Source organism: Elgaria multicarinata, chromosome 18 (genome assembly GCF_023053635.1).
Source record: "Elgaria multicarinata webbii isolate HBS135686 ecotype San Diego chromosome 18, rElgMul1.1.pri, whole genome shotgun sequence".
In the NCBI taxonomy this organism is placed as follows: domain Eukaryota; kingdom Metazoa; phylum Chordata; class Lepidosauria; order Squamata; family Anguidae; genus Elgaria; species Elgaria multicarinata.
The window spans coordinates 17,521,765-17,541,161 of NC_086188.1; the positions used below are offsets into that span (position 1 = coordinate 17,521,765).

General features: G+C 44.7%; 1 protein-coding gene across 1 annotated transcript in view; it reads left to right on the top strand.

The window, feature by feature from the left end:
• The window catches only part of CIT (citron rho-interacting serine/threonine kinase), a 136,232-nt gene that overhangs the window by 95,655 nt on the left and 21,180 nt on the right, over positions 1-19,397 (top strand). The window contains exons 26-34 of the mRNA XM_063144223.1: positions 2,635-2,770; positions 3,756-3,860; positions 5,744-5,884; positions 6,046-6,153; positions 7,307-7,469; positions 7,758-7,922; positions 14,911-15,048; positions 17,939-18,119; positions 18,328-18,419. Of these exons, the coding sequence (XP_063000293.1) occupies positions 2,635-2,770; positions 3,756-3,860; positions 5,744-5,884; positions 6,046-6,153; positions 7,307-7,469; positions 7,758-7,922; positions 14,911-15,048; positions 17,939-18,119; positions 18,328-18,419 (1,229 nt within the window). The remainder of the gene's footprint in view (positions 1-2,634; positions 2,771-3,755; positions 3,861-5,743; positions 5,885-6,045; positions 6,154-7,306; positions 7,470-7,757; positions 7,923-14,910; positions 15,049-17,938; positions 18,120-18,327; positions 18,420-19,397) is intronic.

Below are 19,397 nucleotides of genomic sequence, written 5' to 3' on the forward strand. Positions count from 1 at the left end.
CCAAGCGCTTTTGGCCTTTGCAGTGGAAGTTCCAACGTCTCTGGTACAATGGTTAACTGAGGCCTTTCTCTGGGTGTCCTCGCCCTCACAGGTTAGGCAGGTGGTGACTGGACGGGGCGCCCTCTCAGTGGTGCCCAGACCTCAGCATCCCTTCCCCAGAGAGGTGAGCACTGTGCACGCTCTTCTTTTGGGAATCATAGCCAGATCATTTTTATTTAGACAAGCTTTTGAAGAGGGAAGAAGACAAAGTTTTGAGTGTTTTTCCATTGCTCTTGTATTTAGATTTTATATTACCTTGTTGTCTGTCTGTATCTTTTTTTTTAAGTTGCTGAGTTAACCCTCTTGATGACTATTGTAGAAAACTGGATCAAAAGTTAAAAATCATTTTTAAATAAATGAACACCCTTTATTTGTTTATTTATTTATTGCAGTTCTATACCGCCCAATAGCCAGGGCTCTCTGGGCGGTTCACAAAAATTAAAACCATTCAAAGTATAAAACAATAGTATAAAACCATAATAGTAGTAGTAGTAGTAATTTATTAATGCTTAGGCGATAGGCCATTCGCATACAGAATAGCTACACTATGAAGAAACAACAATATAAAAATACTACATATAATCACGAGCAGATCATACATAATAAAAGAATAAAATTCAATACAATTAAAAGCATAATTTGAATATAAAATTTGTGTTTAAATAAGAGCGTCTCCAGCACAATCAATTGCAATCTCAGTAATAAATCTTGCCCGAATTTTCATTGCTGCCAGGGCAAAAAGAGATACTTTGTGCATTACCCTAGAGTCAGTGTCAGACAGGAGATAGAAAATCTTTTCTGAAGTGGTATTGAAGTGTTTGTCTAACAGAAGTGTAGTTGATACAGAATAGATTCCAAAAATTTGGTTCTTGGTTCAGAGTATAAAGAACAGAAGAGCAAATAATGAGGCAGATCCTCAATTTCTGGGGCCCCACAAATACACAGACGGAGGGCCAAAGGGGTGCGCTGATATCTGCCATCCGTCACAGCTGTGGGCATAGTTTGAAAACGGAGGGCTGTAAATGCTTGCCTAAGCTTTGGGGATGTAAGTTTTACCAGGTAAACAGCCCTTTTAAAACCATAATATAAAATACAATATAAAAGCTCAATCAGATAATAACAGCAGCAATGCAAAATTACAAATTTAAAACACCATGTTAAAAATTTATTTATAGACTGTTAAAATGCTGGAAGAATAAAAAGGCTTTCGCCTAAGATGTGGTGTCAGCTCAGTCAAAAGCTCCAGAGCTATCCCCACCACCAAAACATTCTTTTAGCATATTATAATGAGGGCTTTGCACTGCCAAAGTTGGGACTGGATTTGCAGGGTTCAAACGAAAGGGGTGTGTGTGTGCGTGTGTTGTGTGTGTGTGTGTGTGTGTGTATACTACCCTACCTTCTTTTATCTTTTGGTGGATTGGGAATCACCAACCACTGGGGTTCTGCAGCCTTCCTGTTGCCGCTGGCCGCCATTTTTATTTTCTCCAAGTCCCTCTCAGAGTGATCTGATATGACTACGGAGCATCCTTCTGGGCTTGGCACGGTGGGGAGGCTGTTGGCTACCAGCAGCAAGGAGGCCACAGGAGTGCTGGTGACAAGTGCTACCCCTACTTTCGCAGCCCACAAGTGGGGCTACAGAAGCTGGGATGGGAGAGGATTTCAGCTATCCCTAGTTATTTATTATTTATTTATTTATTATTACTTATTTAGAGTATTTTTATCCCATACCTCAGCCAAAAAGGCGCCCGGAGAGGCTTACAATTGATCAGTAAGGAAGACAGGCCCTGTCCTCTGGCTTACATTCTTAAAAAGACATGACACACAAGGAAAAGGGGATGGGGAGGGAAGAGGGAGAAAAGAAAAAGAACTCAAGGAGACTGTTCAGGCTGGTGGGAAGGCCCTGCTCCCCCCTTTCATCTCCCAATTTTTATTTATTTTATTATTGCATTTATATCCTTCTTTTTTTTTCTTTTAAGGAACCCATGGTGGCCTCCTCCTCTCCACTTTATCCTCACAATAACAACCCTGTGAGGTGGGTTGGGCTGAGTTTGTGTGACTGGCCCAAAGTCACCCAGTGGGTTTCCATGGCCAAGTGGGGACTAGAACCTGGATCTCCCGACTCCCAGTCCAACACTTTAGCCACTACACCACACTGACTCCCAATAGAGGGGCAGACCAACAGCTCCTTCTTCTTCCCCACAGGGTCATGATCATAATTTAGTTTGTGCTACAGATCCTGTTTATTCTTACCAAGGGCACGAAGTTGGATGACAGAACTTCTGATTATTTGCCAACTCCCTTATTCTGTGCCACCATATGGTACAAGGCTTTGATTCCAGATTCTCACTGTAGCAACTTGGATCTCGGTCAGCACAGCAGGTGTGGGTGAGATGTGAGTGGTACGGGGAGCATTGCAGAAGGATAGCATTTTTGAAAAACAGAACTTTGGAAGTCTGAGGCAATTCCTTCCTAATTTTTATTTTGTTCTTCAGATCAGAGGCTTTATTAATTTTTGAGCCCTCTGAGATCTTGGTATCCTTGAAAGAGGGATCCCAGGGAAAATATAAGCAAGTGCACTCCTTATTTTTAATACAGGGTGCGAGCAGATCAGCGCATCACCGAATCCCGACAGGTGGTCGAGCTTGCTGTTAAAGAACATAAAGCAGAGATCTTAGCTCTCCAGCAAGCTTTGAAGGACCAAAAACTGAAAGCTGAGAGTCTTTCTGACAAGGTCAGTAGTGAACAACAAAATCTTCTATGCATACGCTGTAGTTTAGCTGAGCTGCAGTGAATGGAACTGCTTTTTGCTGCGGACAGTTGTCATTGTCTTAGAAGGCAGGATCCATCTACATGGCGTCCTGTAGAGCAGCGTTGTTAGAGACAGGTCTCTGCATCCATGGAGCTTAAAATCTCAATGTCGATCGTCGGCCGAGGGGAGAGGCCGAACTAATGGGATGGATAAGTGCAGATGGAGTTGTACGTGTTTAGGCTTTGTTTCAGCTGGAGATGAGAGCTAAAAAGCTTTCCTAGAAAGGATGGGACTTGAAGAGAGATTTTGAAGGTAGAGAGAAATGGAACTACACTGGTGTTCTCAGATGGAGTCTCGGGCATATGGGTCAGCAAAGCAGAAAGGGGGACATCTTTTAAGAGTGCAGGTCACAGGCAAGTACCTGCTGGACCAGTGATGCCATTAGGGCCGGGTGAGGGGGGACAGGTCTGGGGCCTGCAGCCTCCTCAAAACATAGCAAATCTTTCCTTTTAAAAACAACAACCCTTTTACAGTGTAGTGGAGCATCAGACAATCATACCCACCATCTTCATTGGCATGACTCTTTGGAGCTTCACTCTGCAGTGTTCTTGATTTCACTGGGGAATGTTTAAAAAGGAACGTGAAACAGGATCTGTCTTCTGCTGCGGCACTGCCACCAGTTAAGGGTCTGGGGAGGAAACTGATCTCTGGGAAGGGGACCTGTGTGTTCCTTTCCCCAAAACTTTTTAGAGAATTTGTTGCTGGGCGCACTGGGCAGCCACAGTGACCCGAGCTTCGCTGCAGCCAGCAATAATCTCTCTACACAGTTTTGGTCAAAATAAAGGGAATAAAAGCAAGCCAAAGAGTTTTCGCTAGGTGAAGAATGGAAGGGTTGGAACTGGGAGTGTTACTTAATGGCCCGCCTCTACTTTCTAAATCTGTTTGTGTATCTTCTCTAACTATCTAGCTGAATGATTTGGAGAAGAAGCATGCGATGCTGGAGATGAACGCTCGTAGTTTGCAACAGAAGCTTGAGACAGAACGTGAACTCAAGCAGAGGCTTCTAGAAGAGGTGACGCCTAACCCATAATGTGTCCTTATTCGGAGAGATGATGGCTTGGCTAAACAGTTCACAGGACATGTTTACACTACAGACGTACTAGTTTAATAGTCGTTCCATCTTCCTAGTGCACTATGGGAATTACAATTCTGCAATTTGGAAATGGGGTGGAGGGTTGGGATCTCCTAACAGAAAATTCTCCACATCCAAACTTAGCTCCTAGGATTTCTTTGTGGGGGGGAACCATCACAGTTAAAGTGATACAAAACCAATGTAGGTGTGTCGTGTAAATCTGCCCTAAATTGCCCAGATTTTAACCACAGAACACTGACTTCCCCACTCTTCTTGATTAAAGGAGGCTGCTATTGAAGAGATACCCAAAATAATACAGCTTTGAATTTATGCCACTTAATAATGCTCTACTGCCCAAGGTACAACCACTTCAGCTTTTCTTTGTGTTATTCTGGGTTAAAGGATTTTGTCAAACAAGGAATTCTGTGTAAAACACAAGCTGCAGGGACATGAACATAAGAAGGGCCATGCTGGATCAGACCAAGGGTCCATCTAGTCCAGCACTCTGTTCACACAGTGGCCAACCAGCTGTCGACCAGGAACCCACAAGCAGGACACGGAGCAACAGCACCCACCAGCCCATGTTCCCCAGGAATTGGTGTGTACAGGCTTACTGCTTCTGATCCTGGAGGCAGTAAGCCTGACATGGTTAAGGAATTCGTTGCCCCAAGGTGTGTTGATGGACGCCAACCTTGATGGCAAGGATGTTAGACAAATTCATGGAAGGGCCATCAGTGGCTGGTGATCATGACAGCTACATGCCACCTTTGTGGTCAGAGGCAATGTGCCTTTAAATATCAGTTGCTGGGGAACAACAGCAGGGGCAGGATGTTGTCCTCATGTCCTGACTGGGAGCTTCTCAGAGGCATCTGCTTGGCTTCTGTAAGAAATGAAGATACTAGACTAAAAGACAGGGCACCACACTTCAAGAAGGATGCAGACAAGCTGGTGGGAGTTCAGAGGAGGAGGATCAGGGGTCTGGAAACAAAGCCCTATGAAGAGAGACTGAAAGAACTGGGCATGTTTAGCCTGGAGAAGAGAAGAGGGGAGACATGAGGCACTCTTCAAATACTTGAAAGGTTGCCACACAAGAGGAGAGCCAGGATCTCTCCTTGATCGTCCCAGAATGCAGGACAGGGAATAATGGGCTCAAGTTACAGGAAGCCAGATTCCACCTGGACATCAGGAAAAATGTCCTGACTGTTAGAGTGGTATGACAATGGAACCAATGGCCTAGGGAGGTCATGGGCTCTCCCACACTAGAGGCCTTCAAGTGGCAGCTGGACAGCCATCTGTCAGGGATGCTTTAAGGTGGATTCCTGCATTGAGCAGGGGTTGGACTCGATGGCCTTATAGGCCCCTTCCAACTCTGCTATTCTATGATTCTATGACAGGTCTTTGGTCTGATCCAGTAGGGCTTTTCTTATGTTTTTATGTTATACTATATGTACGGGTTTAAAAAAACCCTGCTTGTAGTGAATGATAGCATATCAAAGAAGGAGGGTTATGTGTAATCCTCTACCTGATGTGCTTTGCAAAGAATTATTTGTCTTGGGAGTAATGTTCAAAAATATGATCCCTTCCCTGATGTCTGAAGTGATACAGTCCACATCTTTCTTCCTATTGGATAGAACAGCTCTGAGTTCAAGTCCAATGGGAACAACAAGCCCTATTTCTAAAGAGCCAAACACCAGCCTCCCAACCTTCAGAGGACATAAGCAGTGGTGACTGAACATTTGGCAGTGAAAGAGGAGATGGCTGGGCAGTTTAAGCTGGCTTTTAATTTCTTAAAACATCTCTGGATTTTGCCTTCTTATCAACAGCAAGCAAAGCTGCAGCAGCAGATGGATTTGCAGAAAAACCATATATTTCGACTGACTCAAGGCCTGCAGGAGGCTTTGGACAGGGCAGATCTTTTGAAGACTGAGCGAAGTGACCTGGAGTACCAACTGGAAAATATCCAGGTGAGGGGAAAGCAACGGCTCCCTGGGGTGATTTGGACTGCTGCTCTGGAAGCCGTACTTGTTCCACTGGTATCGTTTTGGTGTGTGAATGAGCATCTCTCACGATAGCTGTTTCTCCTTCTCATCATCATCATCATTATTATTATTATTATCTTTCAAAGGTTCTCTATTCTCATGAAAAGGTGAAAATGGAGGGCACAATTTCACAACAAACCAAGCTTATTGACTTTCTGCAAGCAAAGATGGACCAGCCAGCCAAAAAGAAAAAGGTGAGCTAAATAAATAAATAAATAAATAAACAAACAAACAAACATTAACTAACAGGCATTAAGCAGTTACACATGGTGTAAATATCTAAGTCTGGCATCCAAAGAATATCTGCAAGTTAGTTCCATGTTCTCCCAAATCCCACTGGGAGGTGTGTGGGTGGGCACCTAAAGTAACTCTTTGGATCCTGGCTTGAACGATTAGATGTGGTATGTGACATTAAGGGCGCAATCCCATGCATGTTTAGATAGAAAAGGTCCTACAACTCCCAGCATTCCCCAGCTAGCCAGCTGGGAGTTATAGGACTCTTTTTTTTTTTTTTTTGGTCTAAGCATACTTTGGATCACGCTCTAAGCCACGTTGAATGACAAAGATGCCCTGACGTTAAGAAAACAGTATAAAGACAGCATAGGGACCTCATAGCATTCCTTCTCTGAGCTAACCAGTTTGGAACAATTGGGGAAAGTGCTAGCGTTGACATGGAAATGTGGGAACAAGCTGTGCAGAGATGCTTTTGTAAGTAAAAGCGTAATAGTCATTCAAGACGGCTGGGGCCTCCTGCTTTAAGGCCCAAAGAGCTTTGTTTACTGAGATGAGAGGTGGAGAATCACTGGCTCAGTTCAGACACCCACGTCTCTCAACGGTGGTTTTAGAACTCCACGGTGGAGTTTTTACACCGCTGTTGAGAAACATGTTGTCTGGCAGGAAAACTCCACCCAGCGGTGGAGTTGGGTTTTTTTGTGTGTGTGTGTGTGGGGGGGGTGGAATCCTCCACGCTGAATATCCATGCTGTGCAGAGGAGAGTTCCAGCACAACCGCTGTGTTGCGTGTTGTGTGGAGGGAGAACCCTCTAAAAACTCCACCGTTGAGTGGAGTTTTCACACTGCATTGACTGACGTGTTGTCTGATCTGAGCCAGTCTCTTGTCAAGCTGGATGAGAAATGCAAAGAACTGCCAGGATGAGATGCTTGAAAACAAAATGGGGTGTGTGGGGGGGGAAACCTTCAGGTTTCCCTCCCCACTACCCTTAACCCCTTTACTGAGATGAGGAAACCCCCGAGACCCTCTGGTCTGCAGCTAGTCAGCCTTCCCTTCCCCTAGTAGAAACCATCACTTACTAGGAGTTAGGAGCTGTCTGTGTGTTTCTGTTGCTAGGGCCTGTTTAGTCGACGGAAAGAGGACCCTTCTTTACCCACACAGGTTCCTCTGCAATACAATGAGCTGAAGGTGGCGTTGGAGAAGGAGAAGGCCCGTTCGGCTGAGTTGGAGGAGGCCCTTCAGAAAACCCGCATTGAGCTCAGATCTGCTCGAGAGGAAGGTAGGGGGCCGCTGAAAAGTTGCATCTGAAGAGGAGGAGGAGGAGGAGGAGGGTCACGTTTTCGTTTCGTTACTTTTAGTCCAAACACGTGTCTCCTCTTTCGTGTCTTCCGTGTAGCTGTGAAATGTCTCTTTCTCTTTCTCCCCCCACTCCCCCCTTTGTTGTTTGCTGTCGAGGATCCAGTATAGCAACGCCCTCGCTGCAGGCTTTAACGCTTAAAGGTTACGTAGAGCCACGGCTGCTCCTCGCGCCGGGAGGAGTTGACTAACTGTTTGTGTGTATCTGTAGCTGCCCATAGGAAAATCACAGACCACCCTCACCCATCCACTCCTGCCACGGCCAGGCAGCAGATCATCATGTCTGCCATTGTTCGGTCACCTGAACACCAACCCACGCCCATCAGCCTGCTCGCTCCTCCCTCAAGCCGCAGAAAGGAGTCCTCCACACCAGAGGGTAAGGCTTCAAGGGGCGAAGTTGGTTTGGGAAGAATACCTTACAGAGAGCAGGAATCCGCATCCCTGAATCCTCCAAAACCTCCCCCTCCCCCAAATGACCTGCTTTCCTATAAAACCAGGCACGTACATAGGTGTTCTAGGCTCGGGGACTTGTCTGAGAAAGAGCGGAACTGTGACCATAGAAGGGTTCTTTCCCATCACTTCCTCTTCTGTCATGACCGAAGCTTTGAGCTAAGACGTCCGTCTGTTTTTCTTCAGCCGGAAATCTTGATTCAACAACGAGAAAAATGTCAGTCAATTGCAAAGAATGAAACACATCCGTTAAGCCTTCTTCGCCCTCCTCTGCTCCTGGGGATGGTGCGGACCCCAGCAGCTGTTTGAAATATTTGTAAAACTTTTTAGCAAACTGCTCCGTACTCCATTTCACGCCTAACAATGATGAGGGCCATTTGTCCTGTAGGGAGTGTTTCAATGGACGACGGAAAGAGTCTTTGCCCCAGGTTCTAATCTTGGGATCTCTAGTTAAGAAGAGATACTTGGTAGTAGGGTTGAGGAGCCACTGAGCCAGTCAAAGTGGCAGTATGGACCAATGGTCTGGCTCAATGTAAAGTACATAAGAAATAGATTGACACTTTCAGCCTTTGCAAGCACAGATTCTCGCTGTTGGGAGGTGGTGTAGAGGGGTGGAGGAGTTCTGTACCCTGTTACTTTAAAAGCGCCAGTGCAGTGTTGTATATGAGAGAATTTTAATCACGCCCTATTGAACACAGTGGGACTTAATTCTTAATAAATAATCACAGGCTTGTGCTAGAATTCTTTACCATTCATTGGCATCATTTCTCTTCCCTTGCCTTTACATTCTCTTCCCTCTCAACTGTATAGATTGTAAACTTGTTGGGGTAGGGCAGCCTTCCTCAACCTGGGGCGCTCCAGATGTGTTGGACTGCATCTCCCAGAATGCCCCAGCAGGCTGGGGCATTTTGGGAGTTGTAGTCCAACACATCTGGAGCGCCCCAGGTTGAGGAAGGCTGGCGTAGGGCCTTGTATTTTTGGGGGGGGGGATGGGGGGCTTACTTTACTCTATATTATTTATTTATTTATTTAGAATATTTATATACCGCTCCCCATTGAAAAATTTCAGAGCGGTGTACAAGATAAAATGAAAATAAAAACAGAATAAAACAGTTAAAACAAAATTTAAAAGAAGCAAAAACAGAGATTCAAGGCTGCATATTAAGGAAAGGGATAAAGCGCCCCGTATAACGATGGAGCCGTATAAATAACAATCAGAAGATTTGGTTTGTACAGAGAAGCATTGGGTTGAACGTGGGCTTAATTAGGTGTGGGGTTTTTTTAGCAGGTAGTCTAAAAATCTTTTGAAAGCCAGGCAGATAATTACGTTTAAATAAAATTACACAGTGCAAGACCTAGGTGAAAGGGATTTAAAACATTTTTAGAATTATGAAAATGGTATAAGTGGCTGTTTCTAGCTAGATGGAAAAATAATAAAAATGCCGCATCAGATTTAGGAATCTGAAACATCTTCTGTTAGCTTAATGCACCTAATAGTTGCAACATCCCACCCACCCATCAAAAAACAACTACACCCCAACATATTCAAGGTTCTTCAGTATTTGTGGAAGATCTAGACTTGAATTAACATGGATTTTAACTGAGGAATGTTTGATTGAGTCGCCTGTGGTTCCTACTGCTAGAAAGAAAACTATAGCAGTTTCTCTTTAGAAAATGCAACCTGTGTGATAGCAGGGTGGTGGCAGCAGCGTTCCTTTCTTTTTCATGATACCTGGCTTGCTCGAAAGGGCTTTCATCATGGTACCTTTAAACTTTGTGCCTTAAGATTTTGGGAATATTGAGGTGTAAGCTGAAGAGTTAGGAATATCCTTTGGGACAGGTATCGAGTCTGGAGAACAGCTTACAGCTAGGTTTTCTGCCGCCTGGAATACTCGAAGGAAGAATTTTCATTTTTACTGCCTCTTTGAAATTCCGTGAGCAGTACACTCCGCTGAATATCTCATCTTTTCTGATTGTGGAACCTGGATTTATGCCTGTGCAGAATTCATAGGAGCTTAATGGCGATAGAGGATGCACCTTTCTGCATTCTTATATGTCTTGAGCAAATTGGGAACTTGCACATTTACCTCATTGGAACAAATGAATCAAATATAAGGAGAGTAGAAAAGAGTCAAGGATTAAAGGAATGGGTATGTATGTAAACAGTACATGGAGGAATACGGATCTGGGGACGGGACGGGACGTGGCTTCTTAAAGTGTGTCATATTTGGCATCCCAGCTGCTCCACAATATATAGGATAATATAGCTTCCCACAAAGGTCAGCTCTCAATAATAATAATAATAATAATAATAATAATTTTAGAAGAGAGGTAGCATGGAGAAGAGAGGAGAGATAGTTTTGCTTTCAAATTGTTAGTGGAAATTGCTAGTACAGTTTTGAGGATTTATTTTATTGTTATTACATTTATATCCCACCTTTTCCCCCCTTGCAAGGAACCCAAGGCCGCTTAACGTGGTCCTTCCACTCTCCATTTTATCCTCACAACAACCCGGTGAGGTAGGTTAGGCTGAGAGTCAGCGATGGGCCCAAAGTTACCCAATGAGCTTCATGGCCTAGTGGGGACTAGAACCCGGGTCTCCCAAGTCCTGGTCCAACCCTCTAGTCACTACACCACCCCGGCTTTCGTTAAATCAGAATGACGTGAGCAATCACCTTTCCTGCAGAGCCTGTTACATCACTTTCCATCTGCTGCTCTTGACTTCTGACCTTTCCCTGCACGACCTTCCTTCCAATCATTTGGACATATTTCTTGTTACTTCCACTGTTTTTTTTTTTTTTTTTTTTTACTCCACTTGGTGATACGTTTGGAACAGAGACTTCCCAGTCTTGCCTAGCTACGGTCATCTCATTTTCACATCCGGGATCTGTTGTACAGCCTTCATCTCTTCCATGGGCCCTTCCTGCTCCTTTCCTCCCGGTGGATCAAAGCACATCCTCCTGGATTGTTCTGATTTAAACCTCAAATCTACGGGAAACTTCTTTCCCATAGTTCTTTCCTTCAGCCATCTTTTCTCAAATTCCTGAAGGGGCTTTCGGGAATCCTCCTCTTGGGCAGCTAGCAGGTGTCTTGCATAGTTCCCCTTGACTTTCCAGGAAAAGAGCCGTGCTGGATCAGGCCCAAGGCCTACCTTGGCCAGCATCCCATTCCCCACAGTCGTCAACCCGTTGCCCCAATGGGCCGTCACAGGCATGATACAAGGGCAACAGCTCTCTCCCACTGTGATTTTCCAGCAATGGTATTTAGAGGCGGTGCTGCCTATGATCCTGGAGCCAGCATCTAGGCCTAAGACAGGGGTGGGCAACCTGCATTGCAGATGTTTTGGCACACAGTTCCCATCAACACTCAGTATTGGCTCAGCTGGCTAGGACTGATAGGAGTCGTAAGCCTGTTAGGGTAAAAAAACCAACCGGAAAGGAAGGGAACAGGAAAACCAGACAAGTCCAGATGCAGTGACTACTTCATTTGATCTACACGTGTAGAGAAAGAATAACTCACCCTCGACGGATCAAAAGCAAGATTCTCTACCCATCATCCACAACCAACGTCTTTTATAACATCCCCTGCCCCTCCTGACGAGCTCATGGCTCATCCCTCCTCCCATCCGTTATTGATTGCAGAATTTTACATTTTCCATAAATGAAAGTATTTCTAACAGCTAACAACACCTAATATTGTGACAACGATGCCCTGTTTATGTAACTTACTGTACCGGATAAGCACCCCCATGCAAGGGCAGGCGAAGCTAACTTTGCTGACCGTTGGGGTGATTATTCGTGATAACAAGGAGCAGTGCGCCAGAGTGTCTGGAAATATGGAAACTCTAATCTGGTGATCCAAGGCTCTGGTAACTGTGGTTTAGGAAGTTGTTACCCTTGACCAGACAGATTGGGGACTCGTTCTGTTAGAAAGTGCAGAGCAACCTTGATCAACTTGCCAACTGCATTTCCGATGACTCTTTATTAATGGAAGGGGGGAAGGGATGGGTATAGTGGCAGAGCCTTTGAATGCTTGGTGTACTCTTTCCCCAGAAAAGGGGTCTTTTGAGTGGGGGTCCTTTTGGCCACCCTAACAAGCCAAAACGTCTGGAGAAAGAATAACTCACCCACCTCAGCTAGTCTAAGCTCTGTCTAGGTTACTTAAAGCTATTGGGCTCGTTCAGGTGACACACTAAGCCATGGCTAAGCCGCTGACCCTTTTGCAGCAAATGGTTAGTGAGCATGTTTAAACCGTGGTTATGTAGCCGCCATGGTTAGGAATGGTTCACACGATGCACTAAGCCATCATGTTGAGCTCGAAACGCTTAACCACCATGGCTTAGCGTATCGTCTGAACAGGGTCATTGGTGCTAACCCTCAAGCCACCTAAAAAACCCTACGTTACCGACCTTTTCGCTCTACAGGAGTATCAGCTTTCTAACATGTTCGTACTTCTCAGTGTTCCCTCTATGGTGGTTGTCTTCCTTTTATGAATGTCGGAAGTCCGGCTTGTCTGCCGGTAGCGTAGGTCTGTCCTTGTATTTGTCCGTGTGATTCGGCCATGTGGTCTAGAGCTGTTGTACTGTTGTGCCCAAGAGTGTGAGCGAAGATCTGGGAGGCGCCCAGTTCTCCTCAGCCATTGACCTCTTTTACGGCTTTTGAAAAGGCTTTCCACATTAGCCTCCATCACCCACCCACCCCACCCGCAATCTTCAAAATGGAGCTAATACTGGCTTACTTTACACAGCCTTATAAGGAATGCTGAGATAATTATGGGAACCTTCAAAGGCCTATAGAAATGCTAATTATTATCATGATCATTTGATCTGCAAACTTTAAATTACGAAGCCGGTGGCCTGTGATGCTAACTCCAGTGCACCCCAAGACTGAATACTTCCTACATATTAGCTCTCCTGCTAAACGCTGTATAAACCGAGTGCTAAACAGCAGTGCCGTTTAAGCCCTGCTGTTAATTCACCATCCCACTTTTTTTTTTAACTCCACGTTGGCTTGTACTGTTCGATACCCATTGATGTAACAGTTACTTCTACACTGTTTTTCTGCTGTAGGAATGACATGATCTGTCTGCCAAACTAGAAACGGTTTTGAATGAATAATAATTCAGTGTTGGTATTGAAATCGCGAATTGTATCAAAATCCGGTCATCTCTCCGTGGGGCATGGCCTGTTTGAGCTGAAGTTTAAGGGGCTGGTTTTAGGTGTCGCTGCTCACCTGTGCAGGCTGCCGCCCTTATCCGTGCATGCAGATGTGAGAATGAAATGGGGAGGGACCATAGCTCAGTGGTAGAACAAATGCTTTGCCTGCAGAAGGTCCCAGGTGCAAGTTCTGCAATCTCCAGCTCAAACAATCAGAGAACAGGTGATGGGAAAGATTTTTTTCTCCTTGTGACCCTGGAGAGCCCCATTCACTCAGAATGGACGATTCTGGCCCAGATGGACAAAGACCGTGACCTGATATGAGGCAGCGTCCTGGGGACCTGAATGCTCCACTCCCTGTCAGAACGGATGATATTAGCCTAGATGGACAAAGATTGGATTCACACAACACTCTAACCCACCATGGATTATTGTGTTGTCTAAACGCAGCGTGTTTGGCTTATTAACCATGCAGTGTGGTTTATTTATTTTTTTCCAACAAGCCACCTTGAGAACCCATGGCTCGTTGTTAATTGTTCAGAGTGTTTAACAAGCCACATAGCATGATCAATGAACATTCCCACAGAAAAATGTGCTGCATTCAGACAACAGAATAACCCACCCGGTGGAAAAAACACTGCATTCAGACAACACACTAAACCATGGTTCAACAACAACCTACACTGCGCAGGTTAGGTGTTGTGTAAACTCAGCCAAAGAGTGTGACTTAATATAACACAGCTTCTTGGGGTTCCTAATGCTCCACTCTCCATCAGGATGGACATTGCTAGCCTAGATGGGCCATGAATCCGACATGATATAAGGCAGCGTTCTGGATTCCTCAGTGCTCCTTATTATGCGTGTTTTTCCAGTTAGCTTACAACTGTTGTTCCACTGCCTCCATCAGCAGTGTACAGTGGTGTGGTTAAGTAGTTTCAGACTCTGGGGTTGTATGGACTTCTGGAGCCCTGGTGTACTTCAGCCCCAAACTCTCATCTTAATGGCACTATTGGCGATGTACTCCTGTTGGTATAAGAACATCAGCAGAGCTCTGCTGGATCAGACCAAGGGTCCATCTAGTCCAGCACTCTGTTCACACAGTGGCCAAGCAGCTGTCGACCAGGGACCAACAAAGCAGGACACGGTGCAACAGCACCCTCCTTCCCATGTTCCCCAGCAACTGGTGCACATATAGGTTTACTGCCTCCGATACTGGAGGTAGCACATTGCCATCAGGGCTAGTAAACGTTGATGGCCTTCTCCTCCAGGAATTTATCCAACCCCTTTTTAAAGCCATCCAAATGGGTGGCCATCACTACATCTTGTGGTAGTGAATCCCATAATGTACCTATGCGCTGTGTGAAGAAGTCCTTCCTTTGATCCGTCCTCAATCTCCCACCCATCAGCTTCATGGGATGATGCCGGATTCTAGTTTAATGAGAGAGGGAGAAAAATGTCTCCCTATCCACCTTCTCCACACCATGCATCATTTTGTAATCCTCCGTCACGTCTCCCCTCAGCCTCCTTTTTTTCATGCTAAACAATCCCAGCTGTTATAACCTTCCCTCGTAGGGGAGATGCTTAGGCCCCTTGCATATGCATATGCTTAATGAGCAGTGGAAAATTCCCTCTTCATGTTCAGCCACACCTAAGGTCTTTAGACTGGGTACCAAATCATCCAACCTAGGGGGAATGAAGTGCTGATGTTTTTACATACATTATTTAAAATAATGCTTTGCCACTCGCTCCTTTCCTCCAGAATTTAATCGGCGCCTGAAAGAACGGATGCATCATAATATTCCTCACCGGTTCAATGTGGGGCTGAATATGAGAGCGACAAAATGTGCAGTTTGCTTGGATACTGTGCACTTTGGACGGCAGGCCTCCAAATGCCTTGGTAAGGATATCGTGAGAGAACAGAAGAGCGGGGGAAAAATAATGTCAAATGCTGTGTCCATAAGTCCATCTGGGATGTGCTTTTAATGTATTTGTTTGTCTGCTCTGTTTTAATTAAGATTTTGCTTTCAGTCTGGATTTTATTCTTAAAGACCTTGAGCACCATATTTTGGTAGAAAGGTGGGAAAGAAAATAAATCAGTAAGTGAAGGGAATGAGAACAATTTGCCATGACCCGTCTGTCACAAGCCCGCCTGGCCTGCTCAGCGACTCCTTCCCCATCCTCTGTGCCTCAAACAAATGTCCTGCCACTGAATATCTGGGCAGCATTTGTGGCCATCCAGTGAGAAAGGTTCAGCCTCCAGTGATCTAGAAACAGTACCGTCCTGAAACCTTCCTCCCCTTCACATCTGATGGGAACATAAGAAGAACAAAAAACATAAACAAGCCTGCTTAGTGGTGGCACCCAACCTTTGGAACACTCTGCTATAAGAACATCAGAAGAGCCCTGCTGGATCAGACCAAGGGTCCATCTAGTCCAGCACACTGTTTACACAGTGGCCAACTAGCTCTCGTCCAGGAACCCACAGGTGCAACAGCAACCTCCCACCCATGTTCCCTAGCAACTGGTGTATATAGGCTTACTGCCTCAGATACTGGAGGTAGCACATAGCCTTTAGGACTAGTAGCCATTGATAGCCTTCTTCTCCAGGAATTTATCCAAGCCCCTTTTAAAGCCATCCAAATGGGTGGCCATCGCCACATCTTGTGGTAGCAAATGCCACAGTTTATCTCTTCACTGTGTGAAGAAGTCCTTCCTTTGATCTGTCCTGAATCTCCCACCAATCAGCTTCATGGGATGACCCCATTGGGTTCTAGTATTATGGGAGCAGGAGAAAAAATGTTTCCCTATCTACATTCTCCACAAGTACCGTAGTTTATCCTTACCCAGGGAAGAGCCTGTTTGGGTTAGGAGGGCTAATTGTACTTCAGCTAACACAAAAATACACTAGTTTCTACATTCCTACAAATGGACACTCATGTAAATTTGCAGGACTTGCACATGTTCTTGTTCTCTCTCTCTCTCTCTCTTTCACACACACACACACACAGAGTAACAGGTCTGTGAGAGTGTTACCACACTGACAGTTTTGACTATTGAGGCTGCAACAGAGGGAGAGAAGGAAGGCTATTTTGTCAGCTCTTTGGAGAAATCAGTTGTGTTTGATTCTCCTCTTAACTCTGCTGCAGCACAAGGAGAGAAGAAGAGCAGGGCCCATTCCTTCACCTGCACTGAGAGACCAGCTGCCGTTAGCTCTTCGTCCCTCCCTGTTCATCTAGCAGTAGCCATTCCATCTGCCTACCTGACACTGTTTCCATCCCAGATGGAAGCAACTGCAACTTGGAGAAATAGTGTCAGAGTTTGCTCCTTTCCTCCTCGTGTGTTTTTCTTTTTATGAAATGTCTCCTGAATGGTGTGCCTAATGGCAGGAACTCTCTTGGTTTTTTTTAGCTGAAGAGTGGGGTAAAAATATTTGTAAATAAATAAATATTAATTTCTTACCAATTTAGCCTTATATACATGTTTACAGTTTAAAAACACCTCCCTTTCTGGACAGTTGAGGTCTTAACATCACATAACATCCCAATAGCTGATCCAATACATTTACCTCAGATCATAAGGTAATTTTTTTTGGCCTTTGCCTACATTTATCTCAGACTATATATTTTTTGGCCTTTGCATATATTTACCTCAGACTATGATTCCCACCCCCTCTGTGCTTTTTATATTGTATTTTGTATTTGTGCTTTTAACCTGGTGGTTATCTTACTATGGTTTTAATTTTTGTGAACCGCCCAGAGAGCTTCTGCTATTGGGTGGTATAGAAATGTAATAAATAAATAAATTTACCTCACACTATTTTTTTAAAAAAATTTGGCCTTTGCATATATTTACTTTAGACTATATTTTCCCCCTTTGCATACATTTACCTCAGACTATGTGTTGCAGTGTTTCTTTTGTTTTGTTTTTGGCCTTTGTCAAATTTACCTGATTTAGAGAGGGGCAGGAGTTGAATGGGCAGAACCTCTGTTTTTCTGCAACTGTACCTGTTCTCTTTTAGTTCAGTTACCTCGTTCATCTTTCTACACCCACAAAAAGCACCCCACACACATACACAAATTACCGGAAAATGTTTCGCACTTCATGACACACAATCTGCATTTCAAGTCAGTGCTTTCCCACCTACACTGCAAAAACAAAATGGAGTCCTGCGAAGAGAGACTAAAAACACAGCCTGTTCAGGCCTTGATGCCCTATGACTTGCCAATAATGCCATAATGATCCCCCCACTTACGGAAGAATAAAGTAACAGTCTTTATAGATGGACTTCAGATGTTATAGGTAAATCTTGGTGAGCTTTATTCAGAGGATTTCATCTTGGAGAATTTCCACATGAGTCTGCTGCAGCTGTGTGAGTCAGTTGCAGTAAAAACAATAGAGAGTCGTGTGGCGCCTTAAATGCCAATGAATTTATACTGGCAGAAGATTTTGTGGAGAGCGTCCGTCTCATGCGTCTGATGAAGTGGACAGTGCCCACGAAAGCGTGTGGCAAAAATAAATCCATTACGTTAAGGTGCTACAAGACTTTTTGTTGATTTTGGAGAATAAAGATGAAGTGAGAATTAGCCATTGATCCACCTATCACCTGATAATCACGACATTTCTCATATCGGCTTTCCAAGTTGCACGGTCTGCTTTGTTCTAGGCTATTACCTGCTGCTGTATTCTGCTGCATTTAAATGTTTTGCGAGTGTGTGTTGTGTTTTGCATTATTATTATTGCTTCGGTCTTGCTGTATTGTTGTTTCTAAATGGGTTCCCCCCCTACAGAATGCCAGATGATGTGTCATCCCAAGTGCTCCACCTGCTTGCCAGCTACATGTGGCTTGCCTACTGAATATGCCACACATTTCTCTGAGGCCTTCTGCCGGGACAAATTGAACTCTCCGGGGCTGCAGCTGAAGGAGCCGAGCAGCAGTTTACGGCTGGAAGGATGGATGAAGGTGTCAAGGTACAAACGTGAGTCTCTGCGCTAAAATGCCAGCCCAGAGCTGCTGCCGCTGCTGCTGCAGGAGGAGTCACTCCATAGACTTCGGCTGAATCCGCTGAGGCCGTTCCTCTCGTTGCTGGTGAAATTCCACGGGACTTGGCTGACCACGCTAATCCAGAAGCTTTGACGGAACCTCTAATACAGTTTTGTCCTTTTTCTGTGTTTTCAGAAATAATAAGCGTGGGCAGCAGGGCTGGGACAGGAAGTATATAGTTCTGGAAGGAACTAAAGTGCTTGTTTATGACACAGAAGCAAGAGAAGGTAACCTCTTCTATCTGACTCGCTTTGCTGTCTTCTCTGACATGGCCTTTCCTCAATGCATTCCTTTGTCTGAACAACGTTTTGAACTTTGTGGAAGCAGGAAATGGATTAATGTTCTAGTACATTGCTCTTCAAATGTCCTCTGCTCAAAGTAGCCTTTCTGCACCTGACTGCCTGGCCCAGTTCGCACACAATGGTAACTCAGGATTTTTTTCCCCTCGCCCCGACGAACCATTGTGTTGGTTCATGTGATTGAATTGCTCCCGCTTGGTTTTTCCTGCCAGCAAGAGTGGTTAAACCAACCGGGGAAGCTGTCCAGCATGACGTTCAAATCTACAACTCTAGCTTGTCTCTCTTCCGACAAGCCAGAATTGGTACCCAGGTGGGGGTTACAGTTGCACATGGACCACTGTGTGCCTCCAATGTAATCCCATAGATTAGCAAAGGAATCTGGGTGCATTTGCCATACATATGGGGCGTTAGTTGCCATTGCGTTACAACAACCAACAATGCACCCAATACATCCCTGTGGCTGAGTACAGGTGAGGAAGATCAGGGGTGGTGAATCAGCCACCTTTCAGGGAAGCTTCTCTGCCAGTTCTTCTCACTGTGGAATCCCCTGAGCCTTTCCACCTCAAGCCCCAACAGCAAATATCATGCCTGTCTACGTTCTATTAGTCTTTTTTCTCTCTCTCCAGGTTTTAGTGCTTTATTTATTTCAACAAAAGATATACAACAGCCAGACAACATATTCATTATACCCTGTTGATTATTTCAGTTATTCAACAAAAACACACTCAGCATAACACACCTATTAATATCTAAGAATAAATTAAGTAAATTTTGTATCAAATAAATAAAATTTTCATAACACTACACAAAACATCCCAAAATATATTAAATGTAAACTGATTTAGATTAGATAGTACATAAGATCAGAATATCACATATCTCCCAAGCAATGTTTTATTATATAGT